Genomic DNA, 21,875 nt, shown 5'->3' on the forward strand with positions numbered 1-21,875 from the left:
TATCAACTTTGCACTTTTTAACAATCTCTACATTTTCTTTCCCATTTTACACATCGTTTCAGACTTCTTCTTTTTTTTCTTTTTTCTTTTTTCTTTTTTTTGGCTAGTAATTGTTTCAGAGTTCATAAAGGAACGAAAATTAATACATATAATACGATTTGAATTTATAAACTATGAAATTTTTAAAGTGCTCCATGATGAAAGCTTGTTAAAACATTGATAAATTTCATTTTAGTATAGACATAATTCAATCTCAAGTTTAAATTTAATAATAAATAAAAAAAATCTTTACTGGTTGAACTAACTAAAACCCTCCATACTCTAATACTCTCAACATTATACTCATTATTTAATTCTCAACATAAAACAAAGTCTAGATTAAGTGGATAAAAATGCCTTACTTTGGGATTAAAAAAAAAACTAATTTTTTGTTATTTGAAAATTTAAGCCAATTGAATTGGGATTTTTACTTTTCATGTAAGTTATAATTGGTGATGATGTATGATCGTCAGTCGAGTTTGTGCCAGATGGTCTCTTGTCGTCGTTCCTAATTACGCAGAGCAAAGGCCTTACGAGGGTGGTCGTCGGTGTGGTGCCTGCCACAACGTCTCCAATGCTAAAGTTAGTATAAAACTTTTTTTGGGGGAAATAATAAGAATTCTAAATCAATATAAGAGTATTCTAAAACAAGAGATCTTATACCTCCCTCTCATTGTGCAGGCTATATATATATATATATATATATATATATATATATATATATATATATGTATGTATGTATGTATATATGTATGTATGTATGTATGTATGTATGGTTTCTAGCCGTTGGGGGACTTAACTGTAGCTTTATTGCTTTGTTTGTAACGCCCTGAGGCTCATGATTGTAGAATTTGATGAGGTTTAACGATCAGCCATCTGATCAGTAACCGTCGGGGGTATTAAGTGCTTTTTATTACTGGTTTGCTTATGTTCGTCCGTGCTGTGTTAAGGTGGACGAGTCTAATGTCGTCTATAGAATGTGAGTTCGTCAGTCCCATCAATTGGATTATGTTATTTGCAAGAGTCTTGTCCAAGAGTGTCCTTAAAGTACAAGTTAAGAAATAATATTAAAAAAAATTATGAGCTAATGCACAATTTTTTCTTGTTATATACACACACATGCATACACACATTATATATATATATATATATATATATATATATATATATATATATATATATATATATATTTATATATATAATTATTTCATAGAATATTAGATGTAATTTTAACGGAGGGTGTGTATGAGTTGGATTGGATCCAATTCTAGGGTATATTTAACCTAACCTGACTTTGTTAAATTGAAAATTTTTTAAGCCAATCTAACCCATCACATGTGTAGAAACTAGCAAAAATCTAATCCATATGGGTTGAATTGGTTTGGGTTAGATTGATGGTTCTACGTACATACTTCATAATTTGCAAAAAAAAAATAGGCTTTCATAAACTATTTAAGCATTTGTTTTATAATAAATCATTAAAATTCATATAATATGCCTAAATTCACAAAAATTATAACCCAACTCAACTCGCTAATCCACAAAAATCAATACACAGCACTAAATTGAGTTTTGATTTGGGTCGATTTAGTCGAGTTGATGGGTTGGATGGGTACCTCCAACTGTAACAGATGTCCAAAATCTACATGGCCTTAGGTGTTTGGTTATGATCCTACATTGGTAACAGGAGAGTGAGGAGAGAGTGGGAATGAGACAAAGACTTAGTCAAAGCATCTTTTTGACTTGGTGTTTGGGAGTTGGGATAAAGAAATGTACATAAAAGTAAGAGTCGCGTGAATCATGAATGGAATGGTAGAGACTAGAGAGGTAGGCTGATGTAGTGTTTGTTAATGTTACCACTCACTGTGACTACGATATCTATATTCAAATTTGGACTCCTTTTTTGGTGTGGCTTGAGTTAAGGCCTATGCTGTGGGGGTGGGGGTGGGGGTGGGGCTTGGGTTTGGGGTCCGTCAATGCGTCATCCTTCCATTTCGGCTCCTTTTGTCATCACTTCCAAACAAAATTTCTATCTTTATGCCAGTTTTTGGCTCATTCCTCCCAAGTTTTTTCATTTCATTCTTTTATTGATTTATCATATTCCCACCTCTCTTTCTTTGACTAAGTCTATTTGGGTATTACCACCTCTTATATTTCCAACAAAAATGTTTAAGGTCATCAATTATTGAATTATAAAAATAATAACAATAATAAAATCTACCCAAGTATTTGTTTTATTGATAATTTCATACTTATAACAGAAAAAAAAAAAAAAAAAAATATATATATATATATATATATATATATATATATATATATATATATATATATATATTGAATGCTAGACTTTTTTGTTGAAATTATTAAAAGGTGTTAGTTTTGTTGAAAATATTAAGAGATATTAGTTGAATTACAAGGCTCATAGCTCTCTGAGTATTTTCAATTGGTTCGTTTGATTTTTTTTTTTTTTTTTTTTTTTGTGATCAAATAATAGACTTCCACTTACATAACCCAAAAAATAAAAAAAAATAAGTCTAATAATGAAAAGCAACCATCATATAATCAACGTCATATATTCAAATTATATTGTGATTCTAAAAAATATTACTTATATTAATATCCTAACTATCAAAATAATCTATTTGAGTGTTTCAACTTTCAATTCAATTTGATTAATAAAGAGAAATAGGGTTTTTAAGAGCATTCGCATAAGGCCACTCAAACTAGCTTGATGATAAAAAAAAATTTTAAAAAAAAAGTCAAACACCCACAATTTAATCACGCATCAACGTCCTCAAAATACCCAAAAAACTAGAGATGAATAGTACTATGCTACTTTGTGGTGAAGTACTGTTCATCACCAATGTTAAAAAATGATTTTTTTTGCCCTCTCTCTCTCCAACGCTTTCTCTTTCACTCCAACTCGCTCTCTCACCGAATCCACCACAAAGGCAACAACCAACCTCAGATCTGCCACCACCGACCCACTATTTGATTCACTCCACCCTATTCAAATAAAAAAAAAAATCAACTTCAACTATTGCAACACCAAACCCTTCACCCAAAATCAACCTCAAGCTTTCAGAATCACAACAAATAACCAGTGGCGGAGCCAGAAATTTTGAGTGGGGGGGCCGAACTATTGCGTCAAGATAAACTCAAATCACAAATAAACACTACCCTAAAAAATCCACATAATATATGTGTATGTATGAAAATATAAATTTTAATTTTCTTATTCTAAATTAAGTTGTATACATATACACAAAATTATCAACTTTAATATATATATATATATACACCTAGACACAAGATCTTCTTTATAAAAGAAACTTATAATCTTCTTAAACTCCAATAAGTATACAAACATTGTATAATTGGGTATACAACACCCAAATATAAAGAACTAAAAAAAATGAATATAGTATCTTCCATCAAAGTCATGCTTGACAATAATACTTCATGTAATAAACTTCATCAATTGTTATTTTTATAACAAAATTATACATAATTTCCTTTTAAATATATAAATTATTTGCAAAACTTCATCCATGTTTGACAAATCAAAATCATATTGTTATAACTGTAGTCCCATATGAGCTTTTTTTTTTTTTTTTTCTTGATAAAATCTCAAGAATAGAAAATTTCAACCAAATTGCATATATTATCAATGTTGAATAATTTCGAATGCATTAATAGGATTTAAAATTGAGCTAAAAATTAAGGGTCTCACTATTTACTCACAAAACTTACTATCTAATTATTTCATTCTATTACAATTGTATATCAACTCTAAACTTTCTTTTTTTTGGGAAGGATTACTAGATTAGTTGATCAATGCTTCTTTTTTGGGGCCAATTTTTTTTTTAAATATAACCTTTAAAATATTTATAAAAAATACCTATATTATAAAAAAATTAAAAATTTTGGAGTGGCCAAGGCCCCCCCAAGGATGCATGTCGCTTCACCACTGCAAATAGCCATCAAAAGCCTCAACTCAAAGACCCAGTGAACAATAAACACAACCCCATGAGCCATCTATCACCATCATCATTACCACTACGTACCCCAGCCAATCCACCCGCAAAAAGATTGGCAATGGGTTCAATGGCTAGGGAGGAATAGAGAAATTGAGAGGAAGAGAGAGAGGTTCGGTGGTTAGTGGAAGAGATGGTGAGAAACAAAGAGAGAGACACAGAGGGTCCCTTAGGAGAGAGAGAGAGAGAGAGAGAGAGAGAGAGAGAGAGAGAGAGAGAGAGAGAGAGAGAGAAACAATTAATAATGAAAAAAATAAGTATTTTAAATTAAATTAAAGGTAGAATATTGAGTCTAGGGATGGCAATGGGGCAGGATGGGGCCGAAAGATGGAGTCTTCATCCCCATCCCGCATGGTTTTGTCTTGCTCCATCCCCGCCCCGCATAACAGGGAAAACTTTTTCGCCTCATCCCTGCCCCTTGGGGCCCCGCGAAGCCTCACCCCACCCCGTAAAACTCTACTTTTTGTTAATTTGCCCTACAACTAGTACAATTTTTTTAATGAAACCTATTTCATTAATAAAAATATACTTGAAATTACAACTAAATTTATCTCATCAAATCAAATCATTTTTTTAGAAAAAATTGAATAATATATCTAAGTGTTTAACAAGACAATCATAAAAAATAAAAATCTCATAGTATAACACACTACAAAATAAAGGCAGAAAATCACATTAGGTAAAATAAAATAAGCTAATATTGATATGTTTGTTTAAATAGTCGGGTTTTAAAGTATGAAAAATTTACAATTATAACCCTTAGCAACACAAGGTGGGGCGGGGCGGGGCGGGGCGGTGCAGGGCTAAAATCTTGCCCCATCCCTGCCCCACTACCTTTGCGGGGCGTGAAAAGCCCGCGCAAGACGAAGCGGGGAAGGGCGAGTTAAGTGGGGCGGAGAAAAATTGTCATCCCTAATTGAGTCTAATATAGATGTATCTACAAATGAGTAAATTAAAGTAGCTTTATAGACCAAATTTGACTAAAAATGCAACTAAATTGACGTGAAATGTAAATCCTTTGTATTACTTTTTGTAAACCACTTTATATTCTACTAATCACTATTTACTATGTATATGATTGTTTTTCATTATAAACTTCAGTTATTTTATAAGGAAAGTAAAATAAAAACATAAAAAGTAGTAATTGATAAAACATAGCGTGTTACATACAAAATAATACAGAAGATTTGGAATAGTTCACTACACTAGAGGCCTTTTAATGAACTCAGCTGCATATGCCGCGTTCCAAGAAATAATTTAATGAAAAAAAGTTTGGGAATCCGGAGATGGCGGAGCATTTAATAGATGAGGACGTTGTACGTTATGTAGGGTGATGGGAGAGACACACATCCTATTTAAATGTCCTCCATACACCAAATGTACATGCTGTAGTTTCTGTTTAGCTCTAGAACTCATTAATTAAATCCGTCCTATATCTATTACGGATTGTTGCCTAGTTTTATTCTTCAACAGGAAGTTTTTTATTTTTTATTTTAATGAAGTGAACAAGAAGTTTATTTTTAATTCACGTAGACAGACAAGAAAAAAAAAATGCACGCGATATAATCTATATATATATATATATAACCGAAGTTCTGCTCTTTCCACAATTTTTCACGTCAGCGCAATATTTATAAAAAAAAAAAAACTAATTAAAAAACCTCATTTCCATCCCCAAAAGTAAATATGATATTTTATAATTAAAAAAAAAACCCGATTAAACTCTTAAACAAAGGATACGTTAACCACTTAGAATAGTTGAAATTTTTAGCTAGGCATTTCAATACCAATTTAATCGGCTTTGACTTAGTCAATTTGTTTTCAACTCCAATTCCTTCTCTGCAAAGGATATGTTACTGAACCAACTTTGATATTTATAATCTTCCAAAATAAAGTATAGTACAGGGTTGGAATATTGAGAAGAAGTATAATTCCTTTTCATAGGAAATCGAGTAGGGTTTTTTTTTTTTTTTTTTAACTCCAAATTAACAAGGAGTGAAATTCTATCTCTTTAATAAGTCCAACTTAAATTCAAACCAAATATTGATAATTTATTTCCGAAATTGCAAGGTTAATCATGAACACTATAAAAGCAGTAATATTTTTTTTTTAAAAGCCAAATTGATATGTTGTGGATTTCGATTGCCCTATTTTTTCAGGCTTGCATGTTTGCCATCCGAGCACAAAGGAACTCTGTGATGGAGAAAGATTTCCTTGATGCAGTGGACAAGGTCATCAAGGTATACAAAAAATTCAATGCAACACCCACATACATGGTTTACAATCGATTAAGCTGTTATGAACCTTAAGGTTCTGCTATTTCATTCATCATTAGGCTGTATATATTGGAACACAAAAAATTCAGTGCAACACCCACGTACATGGTTTACAACCGATTAAACTGTTATGAACCATAAGGTTCTGCTAATTCTTTCATCATTAGGCAGCATAGCTTGGAACATTTGTACTTATTAGGGAGCTTTCTCAATGTGAAGTTGTGAAAGTGTATCAAACTATGATTTGCTACAAATTAAAGCCGTGACTTCTGGAATACCCATTAAAATTTAAAACTTATTGCTCTACGGGTTTGTATACTTTTTTCTTTTTCTTATATTTCTCTTTTGAGTAGTCATATATTTTTTGAATTGTTTCAATAACTTATTCTTTAATTATATATCTTTTTTGAAATTTGAAAATTTTAACATCTGAATTTGTGTTAGTTTTTGCAATATTTGGACATGTTTAGCAGATTTCAATGACTATACTATGTATTATTCTTTTGAAGGTAATCAATTTCATTTATATTTCTATATCGTGTAATCATATACATTTTTTGTTTTCAAAAATTTATCGGAAGTAAATCTTATGATTTTTCAATATTTTTTGGTCTTTCAAAAGTTTTAACATCTGAATTATTTTTCTTTCTCTTATATTTCTTTATTGTTTAGTCTTGTTTTTTTTTTTTTCCAATAATTTCTAAGCTGTGAATCATCTGATTCTTTAATATTTTTTGATCTTTCAGAAGTTCAAGTAATTGTTTCTTCATCAAATTATAACACAAATTGAAGTTATAAAAGAGCAAATCATGCAATGGTATAGTTTGTTGATCAATTTAGATTTTATACAATTAATTTTAGTCTATCTCACAAATAGGTAGGTTCCCGTGCATAGCACAAGTTAGCGACTAGTGTATATATATATATATGTATATATATATGTTCGGATTCGGTAAGCCTATTAGCACAGTAGTTGGACACACAAAATAAAATGCATGGCGAAAATCAATCTATCAATCTCTGCGTAGTAAATACATGATATAAGGAACGGGATTGAGGATAAGTTGAATGAAAACATGGATTGCGAGTTCTCTGAGCGTGAGAGAACGAGAGAAGAAGATGCCGAGCTCAAGCGTAGTACAAAGACGCCGGCCTTTGGTGCCCCGTCGTCCTATAGAGATAAGCTTGTGGGGGAGATCCCCAGGGCCATTGCTCAGGCCTTCAATCTCCTTTCTGCAGAGGAAGGGGATGTACAACCAAACATGAACGTTGAAGACGTTAACAGAGGGTTGCTAGCGGTCAATCTGTCTAGTGATACTAGGAAACTCATTCGTGCTAAGTGGGCACACGCTATCATTGTAAAGGTCTTTAGCAGGTCCGTAGGCTTCCATTACCTACATGCAAAGGTGATGAGTCTGTGGAAACCGGCGGGCCTACTTGACTACGTAGATCTGGGGAAAGACTTTTTCCTCATAAGGTTCGGGCTTGTGGAAGACTACAATAATGTGCTCCAAGGCGGGCCTTGGTTCGTTGGTGAGCATTTCTTGACCATTAGAGTGCGGGAACCAAACTTTAGGCTTGCTAATGCGGTGTGTAATATGGTTGCGGTTTGGATTAGGCTTCCCGAGCCGCCTATCGAATATTATGAGCTAAATGTCCTTAGAGAGGTTGGTAGTACCATCGGACCAGTCCTAAGGATTGACTTAAACACGGCAATGGAGGTGAGAGGCCGATATGCTCGAATCTGTGTTCAGGTGGATTTGAGCAAGCCACTGGTGCGAAAAATCCTATTAGAAGGATGGGTGCAAGAAATCCAATACGAGGGCATCAATACCCTCTGCTTCTCTTATGGACGAGTGGGGCACCGACAGGAAAGGTGCCCGTATACGGTTAGTGCTGAGCCATGCATTCCTGAAACTGCAACTGAGGCTATGTCAAAAGTGGACGAGATAGTTGGAATCGAAGGAAATAGGGCCCATGATGAGGAAAATGGTAAGGAGTCCTCTAATCAGGATTTTGGGCCGTGGATGCTAGTCCAGCATAAAAAGCCATGGGTCAGGTCTTTGGGGCCAAGTGATACGTACCAGAAACCCGTTTCGGTGCAAGGCTCTAAATCTACAGGAAATCTTGAGACCCACTCCTTTCGAGCACAACGCCCTGACTCTCGAAGTGACTTGGCTAGGGCTTTGGGGTCTGCATAAGGGAAAAGAAGAAAAGGGAGAAAAGACCCTTTGGTGTGGGCAAAATTTATAGTAGAGGGTAACGACTCGGGAAAAGGGACGAACCTCCAGTTCCTTTTCCAGTCTGGTAGCCTCTCCCATAACCAAGCTTCACCTGAAACTTGTACCGTAGGTAGTGAGACAGCTGCGGAACCACCTAACTCTCGCAGTGGGAAACCTTCCTCTGGTTCGGCGACTCAGGTCGAGGAATTAGAGAAATCACGAAAGAATAGAGTGAAAGGGAAAGGGACCGTGAGACCCCATGGAAGTAAACCTCAAGCACCAATGGGCCATTTCGAGACAAGGAAAAATAATGACACTATCAGCAGAAATGCTAGCACAGATCCGAGCAAGCCCTACCATGATTTGGGGGTGGTTCGACCCAGCGGAGATGCAGGCTTGGAGCCATATCTTCCCGCTAACGCCTTAGAGCAAAAAGCTAGGTTTTCTCCCCCTAACAGACCTTGCTTGGATGGAGTGGCCAAGCCCCTGGTGGATATTTCCGTCGGACAAGCCAACGAAAGCAGAAGCATAAATTTTCGGGTGGAGGGCACTGTTGCCGCTTTTGCTGGAGCAAAGCTTGAGAGACGTAGGCCAAAAGGAGCTAGTTGTGGAAAAGAAAACTTGGACTTCCAAGCTAGCGGCAGTGAGTTGTTGGGGAAACGAGGTATCGAGATCGCTAATCCAGGTGAACCCAATGATCAAGCACTTCAGCTTACTGATCAATTCCAGGGAGATACAGCTGGGATTCCTACAACACTTGATAATAATGGTAGAAGGGGACAACTTGTCCAGGAAGATGTTGAGAGAGATGGGATGGAGAATTCTGAGTATGATGAATACGCAGATCGTTCTTGATTCGGTCTCTCCCCCTTTACGTTCTTTATCAATGAATATTTTACTTTGGAATTGTAAAGGGGCCCTAAACCCTCGTTTTCATCTAGCGCTGACTAGTCTTGTCAACACTCACTCTCTGACCATTGTGATTATAACGGAGACCAGGATTGGTGGAGATAGGGCTAAGGACATCACTGATAGGCTTCCTTTTGATGGAGCGATTCACTCTAATACTGTTGGGTACTTAGGAGGTATTTGGCTTTTGTGGAACTCAGGTATGGTGGAGATCATTCAATTAGCCAAAACGGAGCAGGAAATCCACGTTGTGGTTAAGGTATGTGAATCTAACACTTGCTGGGTTCTTTCCTCTATTTATGCTAGCCCTAGATTAGCGGAAAGAAAATTATTAAGGAAAAATTTGTCTTCTGTTGCCCCAATCCATAGCTTGCCCTGGCTCATGTTGGGGGATTTTAATGAATTGTTGTCTAGTCAAGATAAATTTGGAGGCAATCCCTTAATCACAAGCCGTGTGTTGTTGTTCAAGGAGTGTCTAGACTCTTGTGGTATGGTTGATCTTGGATTTCATGGGCACAAATACACTTGGGTAAATAAAAGGGAAGCGGTCCACTATATCAAAGAGAGATTGGATAAAGGCTTTGCTAACTTTGATTGGAGAGAGTTATACCCCGAGGCTGCTATTCATCATTTGGCCCGCACTCACTCGGACCATTGCCCTATTTTACTGTCCTTGGATAAAACCCCTTTTTCAAATTTTCCTAGGCCCTTTCGGTTCCAACCAGTTTGGATGTCTCACCCTCTATTTTCAAAAGTGGTTGATGATTCTTGGGTTTCTGACAGGTCTTTCAAAGCTAATGTTAAGATTTTTACTGAAAATGTGAAGATTTGGAACAAAGAAACCTTTGGTAATATCTTTCATAGGAAGAATAGGGTGGAGGCCCGGCTTAGAGGCATTCAGACTAATATCGCTAATGGCCCTAATGAGTTCCTGTTGAATCTGGAGAATCAACTCCGGAAGGAGTACTTTGACATCCAACCCAAGAAGAAGAATTCTAGTCAGTAATGTCTTGGTATAACTGGTTGATTCAGGGTGATCAAAATACCAGGTTCTTTCACACCTCCACCCTAGTAAGGAGAAAGAGGAATAGAATCACTTGCTTAAAAGATGGTCAAGGAAACTGGGTTCATGATGAAGCTGATGTGGCTGTTCTGATCAAGGATGGTTTTAAAGATTTGTTTAATACAAGTGTTGTGAGCTCTCCCCGAGATGTTTGGGACTGCCCTTATTGGAATTGTCAATTATCCGCTGAAGATAGGAACCGTCTTGCAGCTGGGTTGACCTTTCTAGAAGTTAAAGAAGGGTTATTTAGTCTTAAGCCCCTTAAAGCTTCGGGTCCCGACGGACTTCATGCGAGGTTTTTCCAATCCTTTTGGCCTAAAGTGAGCAGTGCCATCTTTGATGAAGTCAGCTTGGTTTTCCAGACTGGTACTATTCCTCCTCACCTTAACGAAACTCTCATCACACTTATACCAAAGTGTCAAGGAGCTGACTGCCTGGGTGCCTTCAGACCCATTAGTCTGTGTAGTACCCTCTATAAGGTCGTCACTAAAATCATTGTGAAGAGGTTGAGACCCTTGCTTCCCAGTCTCATATCCTCTCTCCAAACTGTCTTTGTTCCCGGGAGAATGGGGCTTGACAACATGATTATTGCCCAAGAATTGATTCATACCATGAGCCTCAAGAAAGGAAAAGTAGGCTATATGCACTGAAAATTGACTTGGAGAAAGCTTATGATAGACTAGAGTGGCACTTTATTAGGGACATTCTAAATCTTTACAAGTTTCCCACGCAACTTATCAAACTAATTATGAGCTATGTTTCTTCGTCCTCCATCTCAGTGCTGCTAAATGGGGGTAAGCTTGACTCTTTTCTTCCCTCGCGGGGGATCCGCCAAGGTGATCCACTATCCCCCTATTTGTTCATAATGTGTATGGAGATGTTAGGAGTGCTTATCAGGGAGAAATGCGAGGCAAATTTGTGGGACCTGATGAAAGCTTCTAGAAATGGTCCGTCCTTCTCTCATTTGTTTTTTGCGAACAACTTAGTTTTGTTTGCTAAAGCTGATAGGAAAAACTGTTGTAATGTGAGGGAAACCTTGGACTCCTTTTGTGAGTTGTCGGGCCAGAAGGTGAGTCTTTACAAGTCTAAGGTTTACTTCTCCCCCAATATTAATCCACTCCTCTGGGAGGAGATGTGTGAGATATTGGGCATGAACTCCACTCCTAATTTGGGAAAGTACTTAGGTTTTTCTTTGAAATTGCCTGGGTCGTCATCTCAAGACTTTAACTTCGTTATTGAGAGGGTTCAAAACAAGCGGCAGGGTTGGAAATCAAATCTTCTCTCAACGGCTGGCCGGGTGATCTTATCCCAATCCGTTATTGTAGCCATCCCTTCCTACGTAATGCAAGGTTATATGTTGCCAAATAGAGTGCTGAATGGGGTTGATAGGATCAATAGAAATTTCCTTTGTGGCTCTACTGAGGAAGCTAGAAGGATGCATATGGTTAACTAGAAGACAGTCACCAAACCAAAATCAAAAGGGGGTCTCGGCATTCATGAGGCCAAAGGGAGGAATTTAACCATGGCAACCAAGTTGTGTTGGAGGATGGAAAACGCCGGTGATGTCAAATGGGCAGAGGTATTAAAGAAGAAATACCAACATAGGCCTGACATCAGCAAAGGAACGAAATCCAGAATTTGGGTTGCGGTGAAAATGGGGGCTACTATCTGCGAAAATGGATCAAAATGGGTCGTTGGAAGCAGCAACACTTTGAGTTTTTGGCACGATAAATGGCTCAGTTTGGATACTATCAGATCTCTAGTTGAGGGTCCCTTACAGAGGGGAGAGGATAATATTTTAGTCAAGGATGTTATTGGCAGTGGGAGGTGGGACTTTAGCAGTCAAGGATGTTATTGGCAGTGTCAAACAAGTGATCTTGGCCACCCCGCTGAGAAGAGTGGCAGTAAGAGGGGATCATAAATGCTGGATTTCAAGTACAAGTGGGGAGTTTGACACTAAGAATGCCTACATGCTTGCCACGGGAACGAACCCTAACTCCCTTGACTTTCATGGGAAATGGATTTGGAAACTTGCCACGCTCCCAAAAATCCAAATTTTCCTTTGGAAGTGCTTACATCATAGTTTGCTAGTTAAGAGTGTTCTGGCTCATAGAGGTATTGAGGGTCTGGGAGGCTGCGATTTCTGTTCAAAGGGTGGTGAAGACATTCTTCATGCCCTTAGGGATTGCCCCACTGCCCAGGATTTTTGGAATGCAGCTCTATGCCCTACCCTGCTGCTGCAATCCTTCTCAGAGGAGACTTGGATCCGGGATAATGCAAATTGCACTACTCAGTTAGAAGCAAAAGACTATCCCTGGGGTTTATTTTTCTTATTTGGTATTTGGAATATTTGGCTTCAACGTAATCGCAAAACTTTTAAGCACATGGCAGCTAACTCAGGCCTCTTCCTACAGGTTGAGAATCAAACTAGGGAGTTTGTTTATTGTGTGGATAATCCAAAGAAATATAAGACCATGACAATCACGGAGGTGAAGTGGATAAGACCAGCCCCAAGCTGGGTCAAATTAAATACTGATGGATCTTTTACTGCTTCTAATGGGCTTGCAGGTTGTGGTGGCCTTATTAGGGGCAGCGATGGGCAATGGATAACAGGGTTTGCCAAATCCATTAATGTCTCATCTAGTATTGCAGCTGAGCTATGGGCACTAAGGGAGGGACTACTTATTTGTATGGAGATGCATCTTTAGGCTGTAGAAGTTGAGCTTGATGCATCTGCAGCAATTTCTCTTGTTTCAAGTAATTCTCCTTCTAACGGGGACCTCTCGGGTCTTGCTGATGATTGCAGGGATTTGTTGCTGCAGATGCCTCAGGCTAAGGTGTCTCACTGCTATAGGGAGGCTAACTGCTTTGCCGATGCTTTAGCTAGGATAGGAGCAAAGTCCTCCCCTGTTTGTAATCGTTTTGTAATCCCCCTCCCTCTATTGCCTCTCTTTTGTCTTCTGATTTTGTGGGGCTGTATCACACCAGGGCTTGCCCTCGTGAACCTAATGTTTCTCTTTCGTATTCTTTAATATTATCATCCAATTCACCAAAAAAAAAAAATACATGATATAAAAAATAAGGAAAACATTAAAAAAAATAAAGGGAAAAGGTAACATGTCAATATAAAGTAACAAATAAATTTAAGAATTAAGTTTAAGAAGTCTTCTACTTTGTGGAAGCTGAAAGTGCCAAATAAAATCAAAGTTTTTGGTTGGCGAATGTGTCGTAATATCCTGCCCACTCGAGTAAATTTGGTTCGAAGTAATATCATCCAGGATAATAGGTGTGAGGTGTGCAAGATTGAAGTTGAAACAGAAATCCATGCCATGTGGAATTGTGGAATGGCGCGAGATGTATGGGCGGGCTGCTCGGCGCGATTGTAAAAATGCGTTGGAGGCCAAGCTGACGTGCTTCAGCTCATGGAGGAGTTGATGGACCATTTGTCCACTGATGAACTCGAGCATTTTCTTGTCCAAGCTTGGGTTATTTGGAACCAACGAGAAATGGTATAATTCATGGGAAGAAGCTGCAACCACCTGAGGTACTAACTAAACGTGCGCAAGATCTGTTAGAGGAGTTTAGGTGAGCCAATGTCCAGCTTTCAATCCCACCCACACTACCAAGCTCGATGAGATGGAGACCACCCCCTTTAGCCCGTTTCAAGCTTAACTTTGATGCTTCGATCTTCTAGGAAGGTGGGGCGTCAAGTATTGGAGCCCTTATCTGTAATGATAGAGGGGAAGTCATGGCGACTTTGTTGGCAAAGGGTCCCCCTGTGATGTGCAGTGAAGAAGCAGAGATTCTTGCTTGTCGCCGTGCGGTGGAATTTGCGGTGGAGTGTGGTTTTACAGAATTGGTTCTGGAAGGGGATAACCAAGCTCTCATGAATGCTTTGAGTTCGAGGAAAGGGTTGTTGTCTCGGTTGGGCCACATTCTCCAGGATGTGATATGCATGCTTAATGGACTTAGATGGTCGCAGGTTCTATTTGCAAAATGAAGCACTAATACTGTTGCCCATGCTCTAGCTAGATATGCTAAGGACCTCCTAGAGGATGTTGTATGGCTTGAAGATTCTTCTCCCCCAACTGTGGAGGCTTTATACTGTGATTCAATTTCTATTTAATAAATTGTGAGGATGGTTTCCTCTTCAAAAAAAAAAAGTTTAAGAACTCTTCTACATGCCAAAGTCCTTGGTAATGTCTTCCTCAAAAAAAAAAAAAAAAGTCCTTGGTAATGTGATTCCTTTTTTTTTTTTTTTAAAGCATTCAAAGTAATGAAACAATCTTATGAAATCTCTCTCATAATATATTGGTATCCACACGTTTGTGAGCTCTAAGTGCTATAAGAGGAAGGTCTCGTAAAACTGTCTCATAAAATAATTACTACTTTCAAACTACTCATAATTCAATACTAAGATTGGATTTGGAAAAATATATTATATACCGATTATGTGTGCGTTTGACTCCAAATAAAAAAGCCAGCTTATTTTACTATTCAGCTTTTTTGAGAGTTGGCTTAAAGAAATGTATATAAAAGTAAGTGTCGCATGAATCATGAATGGAATGGTAGAGAGGTAGACTAATGTAGTGTTTGTTAATGTTAGGCTAAAATGCAAAACTGACTTTTTAACTTTTTTTTTGTTTCATTTTAGTCCTCTAACTTTTTTTAATTCATTTAAGTCCCTAAGTTTCAGATTTATTCAATTAAGACGTTTCCGTTAACTTTTGTTAAAATTTTTTGAAAAAAAAAATCTAGAAAATATTTTTCAATCATTAATTGATTTTTTTTTTAATTTTAAAAATTTGAAGAAAAATTTATAAAATTAAAAAATTAGCCACAACATATAACAAAAGTTGATGAAAAAGCCTTAATTAAATAAACTTGAAAGTTAGAGGACCAAAATGAACAAAAGCAAAATTAGATGATTGAAATAAAATCTAAAGAAACTAGAGGATCAATTTTACATTTTATCCTTAATGTTACCACTCAGGACTACGACCTATATTCAAATTGGGACTCCTTTTTTGGTGTGGCTTGAGTTGAGGCTTGTGCTGTGCTATGCCGTGGGTTTGGGGTCCGTCAATGTGTCATCCTTCCATTTTGGCTCCTTGTTTTATCACTTCCAAACAAATTTTCCATCTTTATGCCAGTTTTTGGCTTATTCCTCCCAAGTTTTTTCATTTCATTATGTTATTGATTTATCATATTCACACCTCTCTTTCTTTGACGAAGTCTATTTGAGTATTACCACTTCTTATATTTCTAACAAAAATGTTTAAGTTGATCAATTATTGAGTTATGAATAATAATAATAATAATAATAATAATAATCTACCCAAGTATTTGTTTTTTTATAAGTTGATACTTATAACGGAAAAAAAAAATTTGAATATTAGAATTTTTTGTTGAAAATATTAAAAGGTGTTAGTTTTGTTGAAAATATTAAGAGGTATTAGTTGAGTTACAAAGCTCATAGCCACTCTGAGTATTTTTGATTCATTTGTTTGATATATATATATATATATATATATATATATATATATATATATATATATATATATATATATATATTTTTTTTTTTTTTGTGATCAAATAAAAGACTTCCACTTGCATAACCCAAAAAATAAAAATTAGTCTAATAATGAAAAGCAACCATCATATAATCAACATCATATATTCAATTTATATTGTGATTCTAAAAAATATTACTCATATTAATATCGTAACTATCAAAATAATTTATTTGAGTGTTGCAACTTTCAGTTCAATTTGATTAATAATGAGAAATAGGGTTCTTAAGAGCATTCGCATCAGACCCCTCAAACTAGAAGAAGTCAAACACCCACAATTTAATCACGCATCAACCTCCTCAAAATAACCCAAAAAAATAAAATTAGAGATGAATAGTACCACGCTACTTTGTGGTGAGGTACTGTTCATTGTCAATGTTAAAAAATATAATTTTTAAATTAAATTAATAATGAATAAAATAAGTATTTAAATTAAATTAAAGGTAGAATATCGAATCTAATATAGATGTATGTACAAATGAGTAAATTAAAGTAACTTTATAGACCAAATTTGACTAAAAATGCTACTTATGATTTTTTTTATTTTTAAATATTAAGTATTTTTAATACATTCATACAGAGAGAAAGAAAAAGATTTTCTTAAAAAAAAATTTACAATAAAATTTATTCAAAATAACTTAATTTTTAAATACACAATATAAATTTTAAACCTCTTTAACATTTACTTATTTTTCAACGTGTGTGAATGCAGTAAATGTTGCAATAATTCACTACACTACAGGCCTTTTGATTTAATGGATGAAGCTCCATATGCTGCGTTCCAAGAAAAAATTTAATGAAAAAAAGTTTGGGAATCCAGAGATGGCAGAGCATTTAATAGATGTGGACATTGTACGTTATGTAGGGTGATGGGAGAGACACATCCTATTTAAATGTCCTCCATGCTCCATACGTACATGCTGTAGTTTCTGTAAAGGTCTGGAACAAAGGTCGTAAATGAGCCAAGTTGAGGATGAATAATTTGATGTCGCCTCAGTAAAAAGTTTATTTACGTTTATTTGATTATAAATAAGTCAAATTTTAGGTTTATTTAATAAATAAATAGAGTTCAAGTAAAAAAAATTGTTCACAAAAAAACTCGTGAGCTATTAGACTTGATATACAACAATTTAAGTATAGACTCATTTATAAATTTATATATGTTAACTAAATATACTCATTACACATGATACCACTACTTATATTATCTTAATTTATTTCATTCCTTTTAAATTGATCAAGAATCATTTTAGACTATAGTTACATTTTAAAAAATAAATAAATAATTAAGTAGGTCACATATGATCATTTTCTATCAATTATTTAAAGTAAAGTTATGAAACATGTTAGTATTTTCTTATTCATATAAGTATTTTTCTAATATGAATGTAAAAATTGTATTTTGAACAATTGTATTTTGAACAATTGTTAAAACTGCAGATAAGGAATGATGAATGAATGAATTTAATTATGTAAATTATTAATTTGAATAATAGTTAATCATAAGCAAGACTAGATGCATGATAAAATGAGTATATTGCTTTCTTTTTCTTTTTTCTTAATTTTGGAGATTTAAGCATTTAATAATGTATTTTTTTTTAGATCTCAAGCTCAAAAACTTGACTTAAGCTCGAGTTTGAACCTGATATTAAGCTTGAGTTTGGCTTGACTAATTAATCAAATCAAGCTAAGCCAAGCTCAAGCTTTTTAGCTTTCCCACGAGCTCAAACTCAAACACTATTTTTAGGTTTATCACAAACTCAAGCTAAGTTCGAGCTTTCGATTTTTCTTAACAAACCAAATTTGAATATACATTACTCGACAAAGCTCTGCTCATTTACGACCCTATAACTAGAACTTATTAATTAATTCCGCCCATCCGTCCTATATCTATTACAGATTGTTGCCTAGTTTTATTCCTCAACAGGAAGTTTTTTATTTTTTATTTTAATGTAGTGAACAGGAAGTTTATTTTTAATTCACGTAGACAGACAAGTAAAAAAAGAAAAGGAAAAAAAAATGATGCACGTGATAATATATATGTTCAGATTCGGTAAGCCTATTAGCACAGTAGTTGGATACACAAAATAAAATGCATGGTGAAAATCAATCTATCAATCTCTAGGTAGTAAATACATGATATAAAAAAATAAGGAAAACATTAAAAAAAAAGAAGAAGGAAAAGGTAACATGTCAATATAAAGTAACAAATAAATATAAGAATTAAGTTTAAGAAGTCTTCTACATGCTAAAGTCCTTAGTAATGTCTTCCTCAAAAAAAAAAAAAAAAAAAAAAAAAAAGTCCTTGGCAATGTGATTCCCTTAAAAAAAAAAAAAAAAAAAAAACCATTCATAGTAATGAAACAATCTCATGAAATCTCTCTCATAATATATTGGGATCCACACATTTGTGAGCTCTAAGTGCTATAAGAGGAAGGTCTCGTAAAATTGTCTCATAAAATAATTACTACTTTCAATACTAAGATTGGATTTGGACAAATATATTATATATCGATCATGTGTGCATTTGGCTCTAAATAAAAAAATCAGTTTATTTTACTATTTAGCTTATTTTTACTACTATTTATGGGCTCATTGCACTTTTTGGTACTATTTATGAGTCTCACTATACTATTTTAGCTGACTTTTACCTTTATCTATAGTACTTTCAATTTTTTTTTTTAATTTTAGCAAAATAAGTAGATCTCAAACAGATCCTACATGCGTTAAGTTCTCTGCCTAACTTTTCAGCAAAAAAAGAAAAAGAAAAAGGGTTCTCTGCCTAGGTTTATGTAGCAATATCCAAAAGAAAAACTTCACAAAACAAAGGCATGGGATTTGACTTCGTAGATGTCTTATAAACAAACTAGATATCATATGAGCTATGAAGCACAAGTCTCCATCTATTATTGAGTTGAAAATTCCTAAGGGCGCCAAGAGCTTCATAGCTCATTGGCACTTTTTAGGACTGGTTCAATTACTAGAGGTTACATCTCTCTCTTCTTAATGTAGTTAAAAAAATAAAAACAAGAACAAATCCTGAAGACGAAAATTGGCAAATTGTCTTGGAGCGTTGTCATCCACCATGTTTTACTTGATATTTGATAAGAAAGCTAGGATTCACATCGGAAGAAGTTCAGTCAGAAATTGATTTGGTGCTATCTGTTCTTGTTGATGTTAGATATGGGTTTATTTGGAATAAGAACGTTAAAAACTCTATCTATAATAGCTATTTGTAATGAGTTTAGCTTGTGTCCAATGTTTTAACTTTTAAGACACTGGACATGACACATATTCGGTCTCATGTTCCGTCCGGTGCTTCAATGCACTAAATAAAAGTCCTGCCTCTTTGTAGTTTATGAAATACCTAACTCTATTTTCGACAACTGGAGTTGATATCAATTATGTTAGGCTGGTATTTTGCTTTAATGAAATTTTCAAATTCATTTAAAAACAATTGGCAAATTGCAACCTTTATTGTCCCACATCACGTCACATTACATCACAAAGTAAAGTAAAGTGGGTTGTAAAAAGATATTAATATTTAGGTTAAATTGCACTTTACTCCTCTTATGTTTAGGTTTGCTTTTAATTCGGTCTCTAAATTGTGAAAATTTGTAATTTTCACTCTCAAATATGACAATAATATCTATCAACGTTATTAGAATCTTGTCATTAATTCACTCGTACATAACATCATTTTGGACACACCAGAAAAAGAAAAAAAGAAAAAAAGTAAAGTGTTTTTTTTTTTTTTTTTTGATGAAAAAAAAAGAAAAAAAAGAAAGTAAAGTGTTGATTGATAAGCCAAAGCTCAAAGCCAACTATACCAATTTAGATACGACTTATTATTCTTGTTGATTGACAAGCTCTCTAGAGACCAATCATAGCAATCTTAAATTTCCATGGCGCATAGTGAGCTTTGTCGCCTAATCCCAACAGTACTCGACATTCACCCTAATATATAGGGAGGGCCAGTGAGAGAGAGACACTTGATAAGATAAGATAATGAGAGAATTTCACAGGAATTCTAGCCATCCGCAAATGTATTTTAGCTTTATTTCTTTTTAGCCAACGGTAAAGTGCATTTGACTCATCAGCCCGTACCCGTAGGCCACAAACACAATACATAGGCTAATGGCTAATTAAAGTTATAACTTGTTTAGTAATAGATTCGATTGATATGATTAAATCATAATCATCCATCATATAGAATACTAGGAATATTAAGAGTAGAAAAGAAGTGGCCGAAAAGCTCACAACCAGACGTACAACAAATAGAAGAAGGCAACAGAGGAATTAATGGACTAGCTAGAATATATATTAGTTAAAGGTCCACGTCGCACGATTTTATTAGGGTAGAATTAGTTCCTTTTGATATTTATATATATAATATATATTTTATAACAAAGGATAGATATTTAAAGATAAGGTAACAATTCATTATGATCAACCAGTTGTTTCTACACTGTATTCATTATCATTATTATTATTATATATAAAGTAGAAGCAAATGATCCCTCAATCAAACATTATTCCAAAGTTTAACAAAATACAAATAAATTCATAGTTTTGGAAAATATACTTCATATTTTGTCCTTTTCAATTTAACATATTACTTAAGGTTAGACTCTCTCTCTCTCTCTCTCTCTCTCTCTCTCTTAATGTATGAAAAGGAATTTCTTACACAAATCAAAGAGAAAACAGTGTACAAAAAGCCTAGCAAGGGTAAACCACGGTCACACCACCTATTTTCAGACCTATGACCAATTAAAAAAAAAAAAAAAAGGATAAACATCTCAATCACATAAAGAATTGCATCATAATGTATAGTCAAAACCTTGACCTACTTAATTAGGAGATGTAGTAGAAGTAAGCAAAAAGCTACCAAAAAAAGAAAAAACTAAACCAAACACACTAACAACTACATAATAGTCTCTTGTTAAATTTGTACATTTAAGTTTCGTGTAAGAAGCAAAGTGATGAAAGCTAAAATTTGTCTCCAAAGCTTTCTATATACATATATAATTTCCTAAGTTATTATTATTATTATTATTATTTTGCATCAAAGCATTCCTTTTTGTGAAGATGTAGTAGAAATAAGCATTCATGTCAATTTTGAATCTATAATCCCATCGCCAACAATCTTGTTAATAATGAAACATTAATTATTCAAAGCTCTTTTCATATCCTTTCAGAGAAAGTAAGAATCCGTTTGGTTTAGTGGTATCTCAGTTCTCATAATTCAGTTTTCAAAACCCATAACTCAAACTCAAAACTCAAAACTCAGTTCTCAAACCTCATTTTCACTCAAAAATTGCAAAACACATGTTTGAACTCATAACTCAGTTACATATCTTTATAACTTTTCTCCAAAACCATGGACCCTGCCCACTGACTGAACCCATGATGCTATTGTTGCTACCCGCGTCCCATTAACAAAAAAAATCTTCCTCCTTTACTTCTCACCTTTCATTTCTCTGACTCTCCCTCTTTCCTATCAAATTTTCTTGTCTATCTCTCTTTCTCTATCTCTCCCCTCTTTACTCTATATTTGAATTTTTTTTTTTCCACTCTTCTCAGTTTCTTTATCAGCTTTCTTTGTCTCTCCCCTCTTCAATCTGCATTTGATTTTTTTTTTCTCTCTTCTCTGTTTCTTTCTCAGCTGTTTTTGGTTGGTTTGAACCGGTGGTTATTGGGTTTAAAGTGGCGGGTTGTTTCAGTGGTGGGTTCGAATTGGTGATGGTGGGTTGATC

General features: G+C 34.8%; 1 protein-coding gene across 1 annotated transcript; it reads left to right on the forward strand.

Annotated features, from left to right (window-relative positions):
- The first annotated feature begins 9,460 nt into the window (after positions 1 to 9,460).
- On the forward strand, positions 9,461 to 10,489 carry LOC142638352 (uncharacterized). Its single transcript, XM_075812376.1, has one exon. It carries the CDS (start codon positions 9,461 to 9,463, stop codon positions 10,487 to 10,489), a length of 1,029 nt encoding a protein of 342 aa, XP_075668491.1.
- Positions 10,490 to 21,875: the final 11,386 nt, after the last annotated feature.

The sequence above is a fragment of the Castanea sativa genome, chromosome 6 (genome assembly GCF_040712315.1).
Source record: "Castanea sativa cultivar Marrone di Chiusa Pesio chromosome 6, ASM4071231v1".
Classification (NCBI taxonomy): Eukaryota; Viridiplantae; Streptophyta; class Magnoliopsida; order Fagales; family Fagaceae; genus Castanea; species Castanea sativa.